We start from the raw sequence: 21,380 nt of genomic DNA on the forward strand, positions 1-21,380 counted from the left end.
AACACACTAAAATGCTGCTTAGAAATCCTTTACAATGGGAGGTGGCTACTGAGGAACTTTTGAGGTAAAATATCTTTCTTTTTTACCTAGAGATGTTCAGGTGATATTTTCTAATCAGCTTTTTACAGCTTTGCTGCATCACTTTCAAATGTTTAAACATTTGGGTATTATGGCCCTTTAATGCTTTATTGTTTAAGAGCCTTGACGTCAAATTCTGAAATGGTTATGTAACTATTAATCTAATCTGATGGGTGACACTACCCCAAAGGCTGTTTATTTGCATACAAACTCACTATAAAAATAGCTGCCAAAAGGAAAAGATATTGTTTTTCATTAAACCAACAAAAAGAGCCAATGCAAATCCAAATGTAGATGAGTGTCATTGTATTTAGAAACAAGTGCCATTTACAAACTGCTAATGTCGTTGTCTTCAATAGACTCTCTTTGACATTGGATACTTCATTAAATTTAAGAAACTGGACCTTCTGGCTCAGATGTTGAGGTTTCAGAACTACATTACCCATGATGCTTAGGCACTCAGAAGTCCAGTTGAGCATCATGGGAAATGTAGTTCTGAAACATCTGGAGGGTCCCCATCCCTGAATTAACAAAATAATCCATTAACAATTTAGCTGTCAAAAAGCACATGGGGTTAATAAAGAATGTTGCTAATTTGTAGTGATTACAGCTGCACAGTAGTTAAAACAAGTATTCTGTGCTAAATACTGTTTTTCACACTGTTATTTATGAATGGTTCTACAAAATGGGGGTCAAATCTGGGACTTTATCTATTCTGGCCACCGCTACACCCTCTGAAATTCTGAATTAAATTGATTTTAGTATTTTTTGAGTTAAGATGTAAAATGAAACATGCTTGACATACAAGTATGTTTTGACAACAATACAGTCACAATTACTGCATTAACTTGAAGATATTCAGTATTGCTATATTTCAAGGGGTATTTTGTTACTAGCTTTATTATACACAAATATATCATGTAGATCCAGGGAAATAAAGCTTTGAAGTGGAGATTATTGCAATGATGCTCAAGCCTGCTCAGTAGAGGAAAAATAGCCCTCTGTAAAATCAGTTTGTGGACATGCTCATATGGTGTTTTCAATACAAAATGGGGTTCAAATGTTACTTTCTTCCAAACAAATATCCAATTTGGGGGTAATCTTTATTCAACTTGAAAAATTGATCAATATCTTTGTACACAAATCTCAATGCAAGTTATAATGCAGATTTGAAGATAATTTGACAAGTTTTAAAACTGCAGTAGAACACAACCCTTTGTAAATGACTGTAATCTAGAACAGCAAATTCAGTTTTAGTATATGCAGCAGGGGCATCTATAGCTAAAGTTTTAGGGCCAGGCCAAGAGGACAAACAAACTGGCCTTGAAATGTAAAAAATAAAAATCAGCCTGGGTGGCTTATATGGGGCTTCCATATACATAAAATACGTGAATAATCTTAACTTTTAAGCGAAGTGGTTAAAGGGACCTTGAAGTCAGTAGTAAGCTACTTTAGTCATTTTTTTTAAAGAGACAGTAAAGTCAAAATGAAACTTTCATGGATCAGATAGACCATATCATTTTTGACACTTTTCCAATTTACTATTATCAAATTTGCTTTTTTTTTCTCTTTGTATCCTTTTTTGGAAAAGTATACCTAGGTAGGCGCAGCAGCAGCAATACACTGCTGGGAGCTGGCTGGTGATTGGTGGCTGCACATACATGCCTCTTGTTATTGGCTCATCAGATGTGTTCAGCTAGCCCCAGTATTACATTACAGATGCTTACTGATCCCGAGTCTTCTCTTCAAAGCAGGAAACCAAGAGAACAACAAAAATGGGATAATAGAAGTAAATTATAAAGTTGTAAAATTGCATGTTCTATCTGGATCCTGAAAGGTTCATTTTTGCTTTTCCGTCCCTTTAACATGTTATTTCCATGTGCACACAGGTGCTAACTGAAGGGTATGCGCTGAGCTCAGTAAACAAAGAATAATCGCTAGGTATGGGCATTTGTGAACTTTGAGAGGAAACTAATGTAGAAGATACAAGCCGCATTTGGCAATTTTTGGAGCGGGATTTACTGTTGTGAAAGTGCAACACACTAATATCTCAAGTTACACAAATTTTAGTGTGATGGACTTTCGCAAGAAGAAATGGGCTCTGAAAACTGCCAAATGCGGCTTGCGGCCTCCATCTTCCACATTTGTTTCCTCCTGAAGTTTACGCATGCCCATGCCCAATAATCACAACTTGTATAAGAGTAGAGATTGAAGAACTCCTGGGTGAGTACATTTTCTAGGTGCCCTTTCATGGAGCATATAGAGGAGCACAGAGTTTATGTTAGGTATTTCCACTAATAGCCGAGGTCGTTTACTTTCCTGCTTGTTTACATATGAATAAGAACTTATAAATAACTGGAATAGATTTAAGTTTGTTGGCCTTTAAATACTGATTGCTGCATATACTTTATTTACAATGCAACAGTTGTGCATGTTCTGAATATATTGGAATGAATACGTCTATAGCTTTCTGATGACCTACACTCACTCGTGAGATTTATTTTCTGAGAACATAAATAAATAAATTAAATTGTGATTTTAATAAACTGCGGTTGCCTCCAATGAAAGCATACTCGCTGCAGATGGGTTATTTTGTGTCTGCTGAGGAGAATCAAAATCTCCAGAAGCGGTAATGACAACCAGCAACCTAAGGATTATACAGCACCAAGTGTCAGAACATTATAAAAACAAAGTCAGAATAAGAGATGTTTAATACATATTGATTTTCTTTCTCTCTCTGGAATTATTTACCATGGATAATGATTGGCTGCTGTAATTGTTTTTATAGATTCAACATGGTTCATGGTTTACACTCAGAGCAGCCAGGCTGTTCTAGATTTTAGGCCCAAACTACAAAGATATTTTTCACATATGTCTGCACAAGTGTAATAGTTAAAAGGTTTTAAATAAAATACAGGGTTACAAAATACATTAAAGGGACAGTAAAGTCAAAACGTTAATGATTTAGGTGGAGTATGTAATTTCATTCCAATTTAGTTCTAATATTAAATGTTCTTTGTTTGGTTGGTATCCTTTGTTGAAGAATAGAGCTAGGTAGTCTGCCACTCTGCCAGATGGGTACCATGAGAATTAAGGAAAAATGATATTACAAGTAATTGTAAAGTTGTTTGAAATGGCATGCTCTATCCATTCCATTAAAGTGTAATATTGAAGTTACTGTCCCTTTAAATCATGATTTTATTGCAATAAACATGCAAATACAGACAGGCAAGTAGCAGCACAGTGCAATAGTGTCATGTGGTCATACCTCTGTATATGATCTGCTGAATTACTATATTGATCTATTAAAATCAAATCCTAGCTAGAAATACAATAACAAATATTGTCAGAGAATTTGAATTATATGGATATAGCAAATGGCAAAACAATAAATGCATTTTGTGCTGGGATTATTCCATTCTCACCCACAACAAAGCTACAGTAGATGAAAACAACTAGTTTTATGTTTAACTGTTATACACAACAGGCAGGGGAGCAGATTCCTGAAACTGATGAATTCATGACGACACAGTCATTTGGGACAATGCTAAAATCAGTGTAAGGCAAAACTAATGGCAAATTTGTCAATTTAATCCCAAAATAAATCAGATTATAATGTGTGTGAAGCAGAGAGTATGATTTTATACACAAACATGCAGTAATAGATAGCCCAGAATATACCCACTCTATCCTTGTGCAAATGTACACAGGTTGCAGACCTCCTATACAGACAGATGTTTCATATATAGCTGTATCAAATAAAACCATCATGCACATGCAGTAATGTCTTACCTTAAAATTGTGAACTTTTTCATACTTTGGAATCTGTTCATTTTCTTTTAAGGTCGCTCTTCTTACAAGTGATGTTAACTGTGAATAAGCAAAGAGTTTCAGAGGTTGCCAGAATGTCACAGATGTCTTTTGAGAGCTCAGCTTCATTCCCAGAGCAGTCACAAACAAATCCTGCTGTTGGCTTTCACACTTTCTGCTATTCTTAACAACAGACTCTCTTGATGGCATTTTCAGTTAATGAAGAGCTAATAAAAGTCCAGCTATTATCAGATTGATATAAATTAACCACTAAAAATATAAAAAGGACTAAGAATAAAATATATATCTGCTTGATAAATATACACAAACAATGCACTAAATGAACCAATCAATAAATAAATAAATACAAATAAAGACGTCCACGTCAATAGAATCTATGGGCTTTGTTTAGGTTGCAAAAAGCACAGCTTTTATGAAGATACAAATAGGACCCTGTGTTTAAAATGTGACAAATAGTCTTTTCTTCCATTTACAAAATTCAGGGGGCTCAGCAATGCCATAAACTTAAGTTGCTGTTCTGAGGTATGCACAGCAAGCGTCTGAAGATATTAGCTTAGTGGATAAGGAGGGGGGAATGTGGGTTTAGAAATCATGCTGTTTTAGACAGGTCACAATAAGAGGAAATCTAACCAATGAAACAGAGCAGCAGCCCTTATGTATTCATCAGCTCTGTCTCCCTCCCCCGTTTCCCCCTACGCAAGACTTCACTGCTTGTTTAACCACTAAAGTGCTGCAGCGTTCTGCACACACATAGCTGATATAGGCTTGGCAGTTTCTGCTAGCCCCTTAAACATGAAGAAAAACAGAAGTAGGTACCAGTGGGAAGATACTGAGAATGAATGACTAATACACTACAAAATGGCATATTGCAATCAAACCCTATTCTGTTTTTCCAGCACCACACTCATTACAGGCAAAACAATAAAATAAAAATTATATATATATATATATATATATATATACGCTGATTGGAGTAGCCGTGTTAGTCCAGAGATTTAGATATCAAAATAACAAGAGTATTGCATTGAGCAATGATACTTTTTTTGCTTCAGACTTGATAAAGGAAGGAACTCTTCCGAAAGCTTGTCAACTTATAAATGTATAGTTAGTCCAATAAAAAAAGTATCATTGCTCAATGCAATACTCTTGTTATTTTGATATCTAAATCTCTGGACTAACACGGCTACTCCAATCAACGTATATACTGTATATATGTATATATATATATATATATATATATATATATATATATACATATATACACACACACATATATAAATATATATATAGTGAGCTATGAATACCTAATACTAAATAACATGCTCAATATAACAAAATGTGATAAAATGTGCTCAACCCACTCACACAACTGTATAAAAGGTGTTTAATAACATCAAATACCAACCACACAAGTTTTGCTGTTACCCCTTGGGATACACAGGACCATAACATTGCGGGAATGCAATAACCTAGACTTATTCGAAGAGACAAGTCAAAGACAATGAAGAAAAGGGAAATATTGCTTTCAGTCATCCAATTATTGTTCTTTTTAGATTTCCCAGTTCATGACATTTACATCACACTAAGAAGTTTTACAAATAAATAATAATAGAAACCAGCATGACTATTGAGCAGCCAGCCATACACAGTTTTAAAAGTCAGAGAAAGATATTTTTATATCCTTGTATAAGTAAAATAACCACAAACGATAAAAAACCCAGAAGGAACATATATGAGTCTTGAATCCCTGGCTCCCATTATACTGGATATTAAACAGGACTATTACCCACAGATTAGATTGCTACATTTGCATTTCCTAAAAAGGAAAGGACAGTATTTTCTACATAAGTGAATGTGAAATAAAGTTTATATGACACAAAGACTGATTGTATAACACTACCAAACTGCAGGAAAAGTTAATAAAAACAATGTGGTAACCTTATTATTAAGCAGATTATAATGATGTAAGAGAACAGAGATACAATAATTTAATTAGGTAGGTACAAATGTAATTTCTACTATAGTTTCTACAAATTTATATGAGCTGTAATTACTACATTTATATAGCAATTTCAGATTACCCCAACTAGTAAAAGGAAAATATAAGTTATGTAAAACAGTAAGAAACAGTAAACTGTCTAGTTATGGTTTTAAAGGAATCAACCCGTTAAAGGGACAGTAAATAACTTGTAATTGCAATACATTTCTGTTGTGTTTCTATCTGTCCATCCCAGAGTAAGAAATTGCAACGAAAGAGTAAGAGAAATAGGAATTATTATTTTCCTGACTGGTAAACTATACAGGTATTTTTCCATCCCTGTAATATAGTAGATTAAATAGTTTGTGTATGAGTGTATGTGAGTTTGTGTAGGAGCGTATGTGTGTAGGAGCATATGTGTGTTTCTGTAGGAGTATGTGTGCTTGTGTAGGAGCGTATGTGTGTTTGTGCAGAAGTGTATGTGTGTTTGTGTAGGAGCGTATGTGTATGTGAGTTTGTGTAGGAGCGTATGTGTGTTTGTGTAGGAGCGTATGTATGTGTAGGAGTGTGTGTGTGTTTGTGTAGGTGTGTATTGTTTGTGTAGGAGCGTATGTGTGTTTGTGTAGGAGCGTATGTGTGTTTGTGTAGGAGCGTATGTTTGTGTAGGAGCGTGTGTGTTTGTGTAGGAGCGTATGTGTGTAGGAGCATATGTGTGTTTCTGTAGGAGTATGTGTGCTTGTGTAGGAGCGTATGTGTGTTTGTGCAGAAGTGTATGTGTGTTTGTGTAGGAGCGTTTGTGTGTTTGTGTAGGAGCGTATGTGTGTTTGTGTAGGAGCGTATGTGTGTTTGTGTAGGAGTGTGTGTAGGAGCGTATGTGTGTTTGTGTAGGAGCGTATGTGTGTGTGTGTAGGAGCGTATGTGTGTGTGTGTATGTTTGTGTAGGAGTGTATGTGTAGGAGCGTATGTGTGTTTGTGTAGGAGTGTATGTGTGTTTGTGTAGGAGTGTGTGTGTAGGAGTGGATGTGTAGGAGCGTATGTGTGTTTGTTTAGGAGCGTATGTGTAGAAGCGTATGTGTGTTTGTGTAGGAGCGTATGTGTGTTTGTGTAGGAGCGTATGTGTGTTTGTGTAGGAGCGTATGTGTGTTTGTGTAGGAGTATGTGTAGGAGCGTATGTAAATGTGTGTTTGTGTAGGAGTGTATGTGTGTTTGTGTAGGAGTATATGTGTGTGTGTGTAGGTGTGTATTGTTTGTGTAGGAGTGTATGTGTGTTTGTGTAGGAGCGTATGTGTGTTTGTGTAGGAGCGTATGTGTGTTTGTGTAGGAGTGTATGTGTGTTTGTGTAGGAGCGTATGTTTGTTTGTGTAGGAGTATATGTGTGTGTGTGTAGGTGTGTATTGTTTGTGTAGGAGTGTATGTGTGTTTGTGTAGGAGCGTATGTGTGTTTGTGTAGGAGTGTATGTGTGTTTGTGTAGGAGCGTATGTTTGTTTGTGTAGGAGTGTATGTGTGTAGGAGTGTGTGTGTGTTTGTGTAGGAGCGCATGTGTGTAGGAGTGTGTGTGTGTTTGTGTAGGAGCGCATGTGTGTTTGTGTAGGAGTGTGTGTAGGAGCGTATGTGTGTTTGTGTAGGAGCGTATCGGTGTGTGTGTAGGTGTGTATGTTTGTGTAGGAGTGTATGTGTTTGTGTAGGAGCGTATGTGTTTGTGTAGGAGCGTATGTGTGTTTGTGTAGGAGTGTGTGTGTAGGAGCATATGTGTGTTTGTGTAGGAGCGTATGTGTGTTTGTGTAGGAGCGTATGTTTGTGTAGGAGTGTGTGTGTGTTTGTGTAGGAGCGTATGTGTGTTTAGGAGCGTGTGTGTGTTTGTGTAGGAGTGTGTGTGTGTTTGTGTAGGAGCGTATGTGTGTTTGTGTAGGAGCGTATGTAGGAGCGTATGTGTGTTTGTGTAGGAGCGTATGTGTTTGTGTAGGAGTGTATGGGTGTGTGTGTGTGTTTGTGTAGGAGTGTATGTGTTTGTGTAGGAGCGTATGTGTGTTTGTGTAGGAGTGTGTGTGTAGGAGCGTATGTGTGTTTGTGTAGGAGCGTATGTGTGTTTGTGTAGGAGCGTATGTGTGTTTGTGTAGGAGTGTATGCGTGTTTGTGTAGAAGTGTATGTGTGTTTGTGTAGGTGTGTGTGTAGGTGTGTATTGTTTGTGTAGGAGTGTATGTGTGTTTGTGTAGGAGCGTGTGTGTGTTTGTGTAGGAGTGTGTGTGTGTTTGTGTAGGAGCGTGTGTATTTGTGTAGGAGCGTATGTGTGTTTGTGTAGGAGCGTATGTGTGTTTGTGTAGGAGCGTATGTGTGTTTGTGTAGGAGTGTATGTGTAGGAGCGTATGTGTGTTTGTGTAGGAGCGTATGTGTGTTTGTGTAGGAGTGTGTGTGTAGGAGTGGTTGTGTAGGAGCGTATGTGTGTTTGTGTAGGAGCGTGTGTGTAGGAGTGTGTGTGTAGGAGCGTATGTGTGTTTGTGTAGGAGTGTATGTGTGTTTGTGTAGGTGTGTGTGTAGGTGTGTATTTTTTGTGTAGGAGCGTATGTGTATGTGTGTTTGTGTAGGAGTGTATGTGTGTTTGTGTAGGTGTGTGTAGGCGTGTATTTTTTGTGTAGGAGTGTATGTGTGTTTGTGTAGGAGGGTATGTGTGTTTGTGTAGGAGGGTATGTGTGTTTGTGTAGGAGTGTGTGTGTGTGTAGGAGCATATGTGTGTTTGTGTAGGAGCGTATGTGTGTTTGTTTAGGAGTGTATGTGTGTTTGTGTAGGAGCTTATGTGTGTTTGTGTAGGAGCGTATGTGTGTTTGTGTAGGAGCGTATGTGTGTTTGTGTAGGAGCGTATGTGTGTTTGTGTAGGAGCGTATGTGTGTTTGTGTAGGAGTGTGTGTGTAGGAGTGTATGTGTTTATGTAGGAGCGTATGTGTGTTTGTGTAGGAGCTTATGTGTGTTTGTGTAGGAGCATATGTGTGTTTGTGTAGGAGCGTATGTGTGTTTGTGTAGGAGTGTATGTGTTTGTGTAGGAGCTTATGTGTGTTTGTGTAGGAGCGTATGTGTGTTTGTGTAGGAGCTTATGTGTGTTTGTGTAGGAGCGTATGTGTGTTTGTGTAGGAGCGTATGTGTGTTTGTGTAGGAGCGTATGTGTGTTTGTGTAGGAGCGTATGTGTGTTTGTGTAGGAGCTTATGTGTGTTTGTGTAGGAGTGTATGTGTGTTTGTGTACGAGTGTGTGTGTACGAGTGTGTGTGTAGGAGCGTATGTGTGTTTGTGTATGAATGTATATTTGTGTAGGAGTGTGTGTATGCGTTCAAATAAAATTAATGCAAATGGATTTAACTCATGAAAGTAATTTATAATCATTTAAAAGGGATATGAAACCCATAATATTTATTTCATGATTCAGATTGAACATACATTTGTAATCAACTTTCTACTTTACTTCTATTACCAATTTTGCTTTTTTCTCTTGGTATCCTTTTTGAAGGAGAAGCAATGCATTCCTGAGAGCTAGCTGAACACATCAGGAAGCCAATTACAAAATAAAAAAATGGATTTTAATATCACTTTAAATAAATGATGCATCAGTTTTTTCACAACGTAACTGTAGGAAAACGTCTTCCCTTTAACAGGATCAGAATATAATCCTGCACTGAAAGGTGTCAAATATAATCAATTACTATTTGTCATCATAAGGAGTTACCACATTACAGGGCTGTAATCCTTCATTAGAGAGACTGATCACTCATACATGAGGATGTTTATCCATTTGAAATGCTTCAAATTACATATGATATTAAACATTGTTATATAAATTAACAAGAAAAACAATTGCAACCAAATTACATTTTATTTATTAGGGTACTAAACTTGTGTATACAATATCTGCCTTTAAATATTGTTACAGTATATTGTTGTGTAATCAAAATATGTAAATAGTCTCCATATTTAACAAACAGCCAAAATAGAACAATACAGTTAACCATTTAGATATTTACTGCTAAATCCATCAGTACCCTACGGTAAAGCCTGCTGATCTCATCAGGTATAATAAACTAATCAAAAATCACAGTTCTTAGGCTAAGTACATTTTGGTGTATTGTTTGCAAAAAATAAAATAATCAGCTGTTAAAGAATGAAGTTGTAGAATGAATAGATAAGTACAATGAATGAATCATTTAAAGTACTGCTCTTACATGTATGTATCTGACAACATTACTGTCAAAAAGTAGATCATTGTTTCATAGGTACAGCATTCAAAATAATTACATTATCATGAAATGAAAAGAGATTCAAGCTTCTAATCTACCTCCTTCTAAACCCCGATTTGGTTTTGCTTCCATGGATACAGTTAGTCACACTTCCGAACCTGGCTAATCTTTCTTAGGAAACATCTGACAAAAGCCAGACCATCAAAAAATAGATGTAGACCCCAAGGCTTCAACTTGTCTGTCTGGTAAATCCTTTCACAACATGTCCCAAATCATTTTCCCGATCAGAATTTATGAAAACAATGAGAAGTTCCAATAACTTGTAAGCACTTTTCCATCCTTACAGTTTCAGTGGAGTATACATTTGTATTCCTCGCCTTGTGAATAGCTTAGAAGTCTTGCCAAAGTTCAGTGCTCACAGCTTTCTGGGAATTGTTCAGAAATATATCCGTTGATCTATAGTTCTGAATAAACTATTAATTGTTTTGTTAACTAAATTAGTGCTTATATGATGAATGCATTCTAAAGAAAAAGTAGCTATGCTCCCACAAGTATACATTAACCTCTTAATGAATACAAGCAAATAATACTTTCTTGTATAGTTTTGTATAACTCAGGGGTATTGCATGTATTTCATCATGGTGTTGGTAATCATACCCCAAAGCTAGAAATCAGGATTAAAGGGACATTCCAGTCAAAATTTAAATGCACATATATTAAATTACATATTTGAATAGAAACACATTTGCAATATACATGTATTAGAAAAAATGTTTCTAGTAAAAGTTTTCACTGTTTTAGTGTTAACATTTTTCTCTGCACGTGCATGTGAGGCATAGCTAGATATTGTTACTGCACCCACATTTTAAATAATGCAGCTGCTCAGATCATCACTGGGGCTTGTATCATATTAGCAATTAATAAATTGAGTCGTTACCAGATGGTACAAGCACCTAAGGCTCTCTGAGCAAGTGCTGTGTTTACTTAAATACACTTTTGAAACAGCTATAGCTTTTATTAGAAGCATGTTTGCTAATGCATGTATATTACAAAAAATGCTTCTGTTCAATATCAAAATGCACCCATATGGTTTCCAATTTTGGCAGGAATATCCCTTTAAACATAACTATTATTAGTTATTTATCATATCATCATTGAGAGAATGCATTTCTTCTGCAGCAATCCAATTTTATAGGTCTATTCAAATCCAGTGTTTATTTCCCATAGAAATAATTGTTAATGCTATTTTGCAGGAATAAGTGTGAAACAGAAATGAAAAACACACCAATATCATCAACTTCTACCCCTAGCATATTACAACTGCCGCATGTATAAAAATAGTGCAGCTAGTAACCTATTTATACCTCTAGTGATGTAATATTAAGTACTATATTTATTGTTTGTATGTATTTTGTATGTGGTTACAGAATACATATTGTATATGTCCAAATCTAGTGATAATATATGCAACAGCATAACAATGCATACATGTAAAAGGACATTTATTATACACTGCCTACAGAGAATGCACCCATTCTAGACCCTTTCAATTATGCAACATATATCAATCAACAATTGTTTTTAGGAAACAGTAGTGGAGAATTAAATGATACCAATCAGGAGAGACTCTAATAAGATAATCAGTTCTGAGACCCCCCCCCCACCCCATTCTAGAAAGTTAGTTGAAGCCTAAAAATCGGACAATAACAGAAGCACTAGTATAATTAAAAGGGAAAACCAAGTGAAAAAATAAAAAGTTATATTTCATTGGAGCATATTACTTTTAAACCACCTCCTTTCTTTTGCTATGCTCTGAGCCTTCACAAAAATTGTCCTCCTTGCGCCACTCCAGATGAGTAAATAAGAGGCTTACATCCATCCAGTTCATGGCCATATCCTCATCTAGAGCAGAATGGGGGATCCCAGGACTGGAGTTTTGAGCATGTGTTTAACCCTTCTGAATTAATTAAATAAATAGAATACAATCCTCTAACCAAACATGCGGTCAGATTACAAGTTTTGCGTTAGAGGCTATGCGGTGCTAACAAGCAGTTTTCTCGCACCGCTCACTTACCTACAGCGCTAGTATTACGGGTTTTTACAAACCTGGCGTTAAAAGGCAAGAAGTGAGCATTGAGCATAATTGTGCTCCTTACCGCACTCCAATACCAGCGCTGCTTAAGTCAGCGGTGAGCTGGTCGCACGTGCTTGTGCACGATTTCCCCATAGGAATTAACGGGGAGAGCCGGCTGAGAAAAAGTCTAACACCTGCCAAAAAGCAGCGTAAATCTCAGTAACGCAGCCCCATTGATTCCTATGGGGAAATAAAATTTATGTTTACACCTAACACCCTAACATGAACCCCGAGTCTAAACACCCCTAATCTTACACTTATTAACCCCTAATCTGCCGCCCCCAACATCGTCGATTCCTGCATTATATTTATTAACCCCTAATCTGCCGCTCCGGACACCGCCGCCACCTACATTATACTTATGAACCCCTAATCTGCTGCCCCCAACATCGCTGACACCTACATTATATTTATTAACCCCTAATCTGCCGCCCCAATGTCGCCGCAACCTACCTACACTTATTAACCCCTAATCTGCTGCCCCAATGTCGCTGCAACCTACCTACACTTATTAAAACCTAATCTGCCGCCCCCAACATCGCCGCCACTATATTAAATTAACTAAATTAACAACAATTAAATAAATTAAAATTAGCTAAAGTACAAAAACAAACAAACACTAAATTACAGAAAATAAAAAAACAAATGAAATTACAGATCTTTAAACTAATTACACCTAATCTAATAGCCCTATCATAATAAAAAAAAAACCTAGCCTAAACTAAACTATCAATAGCCCTTAAAAGGGCCTTTTGCAGGGCATTGCCCCAAAGTAATCAGCTCTTTTACCTGTAAAAAAAATACAAACAACCCCCCAACAGTAAAACCCACCACCCACACAACCAACCCCCCACATAAAATACTATCTAAAAAAACTAAGCTCCCCATTGCCCTGAAAAGGGCATTTGGATGGGCATTGCCCTTAAAAGGGCAGTTAGCTCTTTTGTGGCCCAAACCCTAATCTAAAAAATAAAACCCACCCAATACACCCTTAAAAAAACCTAACACTAACCCCCTGAAGATCGACTTACTGTTCTGAAGATTGGACATCCATCCTCAAGGAAGCGGCAGAAGTCTTCATACAACCGGGCCGAAGTCCTCAACAAAGCCGGGAGAAGTCTTCATCCAAGCCGGGCGAAGTGGTCCTCCAGACGGGCAGAAGTCTTCATCCAGACGGCATCTTCTATCTTAATCCATCCGATGCGGAGCGGCTCTATCTTCAAGACATCCGACGCGGAGCATCCTCTTCAAACAAAGTCTTCTTACTGAATGATGGTTCCTTTAAGTGACGTCATCCAAGATGGCGTCCCTTAGATTCAGATTGGCTGATAGAATTCTATCAGCCAATCGGAATTAAGGTAGAAAAAATCCTATTGGCTGATGCAATCAGCCAATAGGATTGAAGTCGCATTCTAATGGCTGTTCCACTCAGCCAATAGAATGCAAGCTCAATAAAACTCTTAACGACTGAGTTTTAAATGCGTTAGGACTCTTGACGGGGTAGGGTGTACCGCTCACTTTTTGGCCTCCCAGGACAGACTCGTAATACCGGCGCTATGGAAGTCCCATTGAAAAAAGAATTTACGAAGTTTACGTAAGTCGTTTTGCGGTAAGGCCAAAAAAGTGTGTGGTGCCCCTAAATCTGCAAGACTCGTAATAGCAGCGGTAGGGAAAAAGCAGCGTTAGGACCTTTTAACGCACAACTCGTAATCTAGCCGATGTTTATTTTAAAGAAACCTAAAATACTGTAGATTTACACAATCAACAAAATCATGATAAAAAGATAATGCAATAGCACTTAGGCTGAACTTCAAATGAGTCGTAGATTTTTTTCTGACATATTTCAAAGTTATGTATATTTCCATTCCTTCTGTACCATGTGACAACAGTCAGCCAATCCCAAATGTATAAATGTTTATTCTGTGAATTCTGTCACATGCTCAGTAGGAGCTGGTGACTCAAAAAGTGTAAATATAAAAAGTGTGCACATTTTGTTAATGGAAGTAAATTGGAAAGTTGTTTAAAATGGCCTGCTCTATTTGAATCATGAAAGTTTAATTTTGACCTGGATGCCCCTTTAATTTTACACAAGAATAGCACATAAATCTAAGTTTGTGAAGTAAATTATATTGATACTGAAGCTAGTAAGAAATGCATGTTTGAGACAACTGATAATAAATGATGAATTTCTATATCCCTTTGCTTATACAAATATTGACCGACTTTAGTTCTTTTTTGGGATATAAAATAAATACGCAGAAATCAGAAATCCTGTGAATTTACAAAAATGGAAATAGTCTTAATACAGTGCCTTTTAAAGAAGCAAAGGAACATATTATTTATTTTGGTATTGTTCTGGGGAGAGTGGTAAAGGAAAAATTATGTACCTCCGTTTGCTGAATTTAAAGCTGACCTCAATAGATGGATGGCTTTCCCAATATCACTATATTCTAGGATTAATATGATAATCTTTCCTTAACTTCTATATCTGATGATTAATCTACCAATCCGAATTACTTGAAAGGACCTGGCAGAACTAATGTAAATTGTTCCAGGTTCATACGTCAGGGGAAAACAAATGGCATTGCTTTAAGCAAACTATCCCTACCAGTCCAGACAACCATGGAGGCCTCTCTTTCCACTCTTTTAAAACTTATCATTTGATCTGTTTAGGGAGGTTTGCTCTAGACCACTGGTTTTCAAACCTGTCCTCAGGCTGCCCTAACAGGCCACATTTTGAGGATAACTGAACTGGAGCACAGGTGAAATAATCAGCTGATTACTAAACATGGTTATTTTACCTGCTCTCACCTTAGGTAATACTGAAGTCCTGGCCTGTTGGGGAGGCCCGAGGACAGGTTTGAAAAACAGTGTTAAGCCAATTACATTTCGAGGTTTAAATTTGAAAGTGAACTAACCTACCCTTACTCTTTGAAAGCCCAGTATGTTAATCTCCCTTCAGAAGTTAAGAACTTTAGGGCAAATGGTGATGTTATATGGGCTTGGCAGAAAATTGGTAAAAAAAATTAATCTATACCCGAGTGCCTGAGTATGACTTCCCTTTGTAAGAGGAGAAGGTATAGTCTTTCTGATTAAAATGTAGGAATCTCCATGCATCATGCAAAGTATGTAAGGTACGTTTGGCGATTTGTAAATTAGGATTGGAAAAATGTATCTGGGGATTCAACTAGATATTGATATCTCCTCCCAATATTTTTGTTCCCTTTTGTATATTCATTATCATTTTAGTTTTTTTTTTTTTTAAAAAGGGGACTTGATTTCTGTTTGGAGCATACATTTTAGCAAGTGTTATCGGTCTGCCAAACAGACATCCCAACACACCCAGAAATCTGCCCTCTTAGTCCAGTTCAGTATGAAAAACCTGAAAAGGGCAAATGATCTTTTTTTAGAGTGTTTACTGGAAAAAACAACAACATAGTGGTGTTTCAGTGTTCGATATTTAGGGTCTATAGATCTCTTCTGTGCTATGTTAACTCACTTCACAATCCGAGATAAAATATTTATCTCTGGGTTTGAAGACATATTATTATAAAAGAGAGGGTAGCGCAGAAGGGATTTTTGACATAGTTAGTATCTTTATATAAGTAAATAAAAAGAGACAGAATGAGTTTGAGACAAAAAATTGCATCATGTACTTGAAACCAATAAAAATGAATAAAAAACAGTAAACAGCAATACTCATTCTGCCTAAAGGAACCTTGGACACCTGCCAGATCTCAGAAACAATGTAAAAGAAAATAAATAAATCACAAAGCAGTTTGCAGTTCACCTGAAAACTGAATTCTAGCAAGAAACATATTAATGAAATGAATGAAATGAAATTGCAGCTTTGACACTGCGCCACCATGATGTAACATACACCACGTGATGTGCTCGTCCTAGAAGCCCTAAAGGCCTGGACAGAAAGAGCATGTGCTTGGAAGCTCACAAACTTATCTGCTGTCTAGCTTGCCCACAAAAGGAGCAATGTGTATATACAGTATCTCACAAAAGTGAGTCCAGCCCTCACATTTTTGTAAATTTTTTATTATATCTTTTCATGTGACAACACTGAAGAAATTATACTTTGCTACAATGTAAAGTAGTGAGTGTACAGCTTGTATAACAGTGTAAATTTGCTGTCCCCTCAAAATAACTGAACACACAGCCATAAATGTCTAAACCTTTGGCAACAAAAGTGAGTACACCCCTAAGTGGAAATGTCCAAATTGGGCCCAAAGTGTCAATATTTTGTTTGGCCACCATTATTTTACAGCACTGCCTTAACCCTCATGGGCATGGAGTTCACCAGAGCTTCACAGGTTGCCACTGGAGTCCTCCATTACGACATCACGGAGCTGCCGGATGTAAGAGACCTTGCGCTCCCCCACCTTCCGTTTGAGGATGCCCCACAGATGCTCAATAGGGTTTAGGCCTGGAGACATACTTGGCCAGTCCATCACGTTTACCCTCAGCTTCTTTAGCATGGCAGTGGTCGTCTTAGAGGTGTGTTTGGGGTCATTATGTTGGAATACTGCCCTGAGGCCCAATCTCCGAAGGGAGGGGATCATGCTTTTTCTTCAGTATGACACAGTACATGTTGGCATTCATGGTTCCCTTAATGAACTGTAGCTCCCCAGTGCCGGCAGCATTCATGCAGGCCCAGACCATGACACTCCCACCACCATGCTTGACTGTAGGCAAGACACACTTGTCTTTGTACTCCTTACCTGGTTGACACCACACATGCTTGACACCATCTGAACCAAATAAGTTTATCTTGGTCTCATCGGACCACAGGACATGGTTTCAGTAATCCATGTCCTTAGTCTGCTTGTCTTCAGCGGTCTTTCTTCATCATCTTTAGAATAGGCTTCCTCCTTGGATGACAGACATGCAAACCGATTTAAAGCAGTGTGCGGAGTATGGTCTGAGCACTGACGGGCTGACCCCCCACTCCTCCAACCTCTGGAGCAATGCTGGCAGCACTCATACGTCCCAAACACAAACACATATTTCCCAAACACAACCTCTGGCCATGACACTGAGCAAGTGCACTCAACTTCTTTGGTCGACCATGGTGAGGCCTGTTCTGAGTGGAACCTGTCCTGTGAAACCGCTGTATGGTCTTGCCCACCGTGCTGCAGCTCAGTTTCAGGATCTTGGCAATCTTCTTATAGCCTAGGCCATCTTTATGTAGAGCAACAATTCTTTTTTTCAGATCATCAGAGAGTTCTTTGCCATGAGGTGCCATGTTGAACTTCCAGTGACCAGTATGAGAGAGTGTGAGAGCGATAACACCAAATTTAACACACCTGCGAACTTGTAACACTAACGAGTCACATGACACCGGGGAGGGAAAATGGCTAATTGGGTGTACTCACTTTTGTTGCCAACGGTTTAGACATTAATGGCTGTGTGTTGAGTTATTTTGAGGGGACAGCAAATGTACACTGTTATACAGGCTATACACTCACTACTTTACATTGTAGCAAAGTGTCATTTTTCCAGTGTTGTCACATGAAAAGATATGATAAAATGTTTACAAAAATGTGAGGGGTGTATTCACTTTTGTGAGATATATTCACTTTTGTGAGTGTATATATATATATACACACACACACACAGTGGATATAAAAAGTATACACACCCCTGTTAAAATGTCATGTTTCTGTGATGTAAAAAAATGAGACAAAGATAAATAATTTCAGACCTTTTTCACCTTTAATGTGACCTATAATATGCATCAAAATGAAATTAGACAGGTGCATACATTTGGGCACCCCAACAGAAATATTGCAATGATATTTAGTAGAGCCTTCTTTAGCAGAAATAACAGCCTCTAGACGCTTCCTATAGCCTGTAATGAGTGTCTGGATTCTGGATGAAGGTATTTTGGACCATTCCTCCTTGCAAAACATCTCCAGTTCAGTTAGGTTTGATGGTTACGGAGCATGGACAGTCAGCTTCAAATCACCTCACAGATTTTCAATGAAATGCAGGTCTGGGGACTGGGATTGCCATTCCAGAACATTGTACTTGTTCGGCTGCATAAATGCCAAAGTAGATTTTAAGCAGTATTTTGGGTCATTGTCTTGTTGAAATATCCAGCTCCGGCGTAACTTCGATGTTGTGACTGGTTCCTCAAAATTATTCTCAAGTATCTGCTGATATTGAGTGGAATCTATGTGACCCTCAACTTTAACAAGATTCCCAGTACCGGCACTGGCCACACAGTCCCACAGCATGATGAAACATCCACCAAATTTTACTGTGGTTAGCTAGTGTTTGTCTTGGAATGCTGTGTTTTTTTACCGCCATGCATAACGCCCCTTGTTATGACCAAATAACTCCATCTTTGTTTCATCAGTCCACAGCACCTTCTTCCAAAATGAAGCTGGCTTGTCCAAATGTGCATTTGCATACCTCAAGTGACTCTGTGGCGTGTGCAGAAAAGGCTTCTTCCGCATCACTCTCCCATACGCTGAATTGCAGAATGATGCACAGTGACACCATTTGCAGCAAGATAATGATGTAGGTCTTTGGAGGTGGTCTGTGGGCTGTTTTTGACGGTTCTCACCATCCTTTGTCTTTCTGATATTTTACTTCTGGCCTTAACAAGAACTGTGCCTGTGGTCTCCCATTTCCTCGCTATGTTCCTCACAGTGGACACCGACAGCTTAAATCTCTGTAATAGCTTTTTGTAGTCTTCCCCTAAATCATAATGTTGAACAATCTTTGTTTTCAGGTCATTTGAGAGATGTTTTGAGGCCCCCAATGTTGCCACTCTTCAGAGTAGAGTCAAAGAGAACAACAACTTGCAATTGACCACCTTTAATACCTTTTCTCATGATTGGATGCACCCGTCTATGAAGTTCAAGGCTTAATGGGCTCACAAAACCAATTGTGTGTTTCAATTAATCAGTGCTAGGTAGTTACAGGTATTCAAATCAACAAAATGACAAGGGTGCCCAAATTTATGCACCTGTCTAATTTAATTTTGATGCATATTGCACATTTTCTGTTAATCCAATAAACCTAATTTCACTACTGAAATATTACTGTGTCCTTCAAAATGAAATTGCTGATATATATATATATATATACATATATATATACATACATATATATATATATATACACACATATACACACATATACACACACATCTATACTATATGCGTTTGTAATGTCCGTTGCCGCCGGCAGTTGCGAACACATCCTCAATAGAATGTTGGCAGCGTGAGGACAAAATAATTCACCTGGATGCAGCAAAGCTGCATCTAGGTAAGTTCCGAGAATAGCAGGGTAGTGAAAGAATCCACCGAATTTTTTTTGTAAACTTAGTTTTATTTTATTTTTTGTAACTTTAGATGTTATTAGTTTAGGTATTTTGGGTTAATTTAAGGGGGTGTTAGGTTAGGGGGTGTTAGGTTAGGGGGCTTAGTTATTTAAATAGTTATTTGCGTTGTGGGTTTTGGTGGTTTAAGGGGTTAATAAGTTAATTAGGTTTATTGTGATGTGGGAGTTTTGCGGTTTAGGGGTTAATAGGGTAAATAGGTTTATTGCGATGTAGGGGTTTTGCGGTTAGGAGTTAATAGGGTAAATAAGTTTATTGCGATGTGGGGGTTTTGCGGTTTAGGGGTTAGATAGGGCATGCAATTTTAAACAACTTTCCAATTTACTTCAATCATGAAATTTGCTTTGTTTTCTTGGTATTCTTTGTTGGAAACAACCTAGGTAGGCTCCTATGCTAATTTATAAGTCCTTGAAGGCAACCTCTTACATTCTTTCACAGTTAGAGAGTGCTAGTTTATGTGTGTTATATAGGTAACATGCTCACTCTCATGGAGTTATTTATGACTTAGCACTGATTGGCTAAAATGCACGTCTGTCTAAAGAATTGAGATAAAGGGGCAGTCTACAGAGGCTTAGAAACAAGGTAGAGGAGGAAGACACATTCAGAGAGCGAGAAGGAACTATTAGATAGAAATAAAGAAAATATCTATAACCTGTCTATTAGGAAGCTTAATAATCATCGCCAAGGGTCTTAATTATGCTCCAAAAGCAGCTCCTAACAAGTTTGAAACGTACATCGATTTACAAAAATATATATGCAAATTGACCCTAAAGAGATATTTTATCAAGCAACAACCAACCTATTTGCCCCCAATGGCACACACTACAATTACTTTGAAGGAGGAGTGACCAATATAGATTACAAGTTTTAGAACAACTAGAATCAGAAAATTCATTATACATCCAGAGTACAAACCATGATCACTAGGATCAGTCGTTATTAGGTTTAAGTGTTCATGAGACATTTTAAACGTCCTTCCTCTTTTTTTCCATTAGGGGCACAGGGGGAACATATAAAAATTTACAATAAATTAGTTAGTAATGATTTGTCCAAATTATGGGAAAATAAGAGAGGAATGGGTCAACAGATTTAATGACAATCTGTCTGTTCACGAAATATGCACACTATCAAAGCTTAAAAATGATCCAGATATAGTAATGCCATCAGCAGACAAAGGCAGTGGGGTAGTAGTGCAGGATAGATCTGATTACCTCAAAGAGGCATATAGAATCTTAGATGATTCCAATACGTACAAAAATATCACTTTTGATTTTCAATGACATTTTGTAAGTCTGATTTTATCTTTGCGCTTTTAACCGCTAAATAAACTTTTACTCTGGTTTGCGCTCGTGTTCTCTTTTGTCTCTTCTCATAGTGATTCACCTAGGGGCGTACTACAGTCATTCCCCTCATTACACAGACCGGCATCCACTGTCTGGATTCATCTGTTTACAAGACAAACTAGTACATCAAGGGTATCAATGTAAGACCCTGGGATTTGATTTATGTGCTGGTGAAGGTGAATTTACACTGCTATTTGTGACTTTGCATTTATCCTGTTCTACCATAGCTACATACTGAACAGCTTAGGTAGTCAGAGGCAGGTGCAGCCTGTCTATACCACATTCAGCATTGTTCTATTACATACTTGTATAATTTTATGCCATAGGTTTAACTCATGTAATTTTTTAGGAAACACAGTGGTTTATGTGATTTGTTTAGATACAAGGTAATCACAGAGGTAATAAAGTATATTAAAGGGCCATAATACCCAAATGT

At 37.6% G+C, this 21,380-nt stretch overlaps 1 protein-coding gene across 1 annotated transcript in view; it reads right to left on the minus strand.

The window, feature by feature from the left end:
• Positions 1–21,380, minus strand: part of CHN1 (chimerin 1) — a 445,886-nt gene that overhangs the window by 41,257 nt on the left and 383,249 nt on the right. The window contains exon 8 of the mRNA XM_053698471.1: positions 3,871–3,948. Within this exon, the coding sequence (XP_053554446.1) occupies positions 3,871–3,948 (78 nt within the window). The remainder of the gene's footprint in view (positions 1–3,870; positions 3,949–21,380) is intronic.

Source organism: Bombina bombina, chromosome 1, assembly GCF_027579735.1.
Source record: "Bombina bombina isolate aBomBom1 chromosome 1, aBomBom1.pri, whole genome shotgun sequence".
Classification (NCBI taxonomy): Eukaryota; Metazoa; Chordata; class Amphibia; order Anura; family Bombinatoridae; genus Bombina; species Bombina bombina.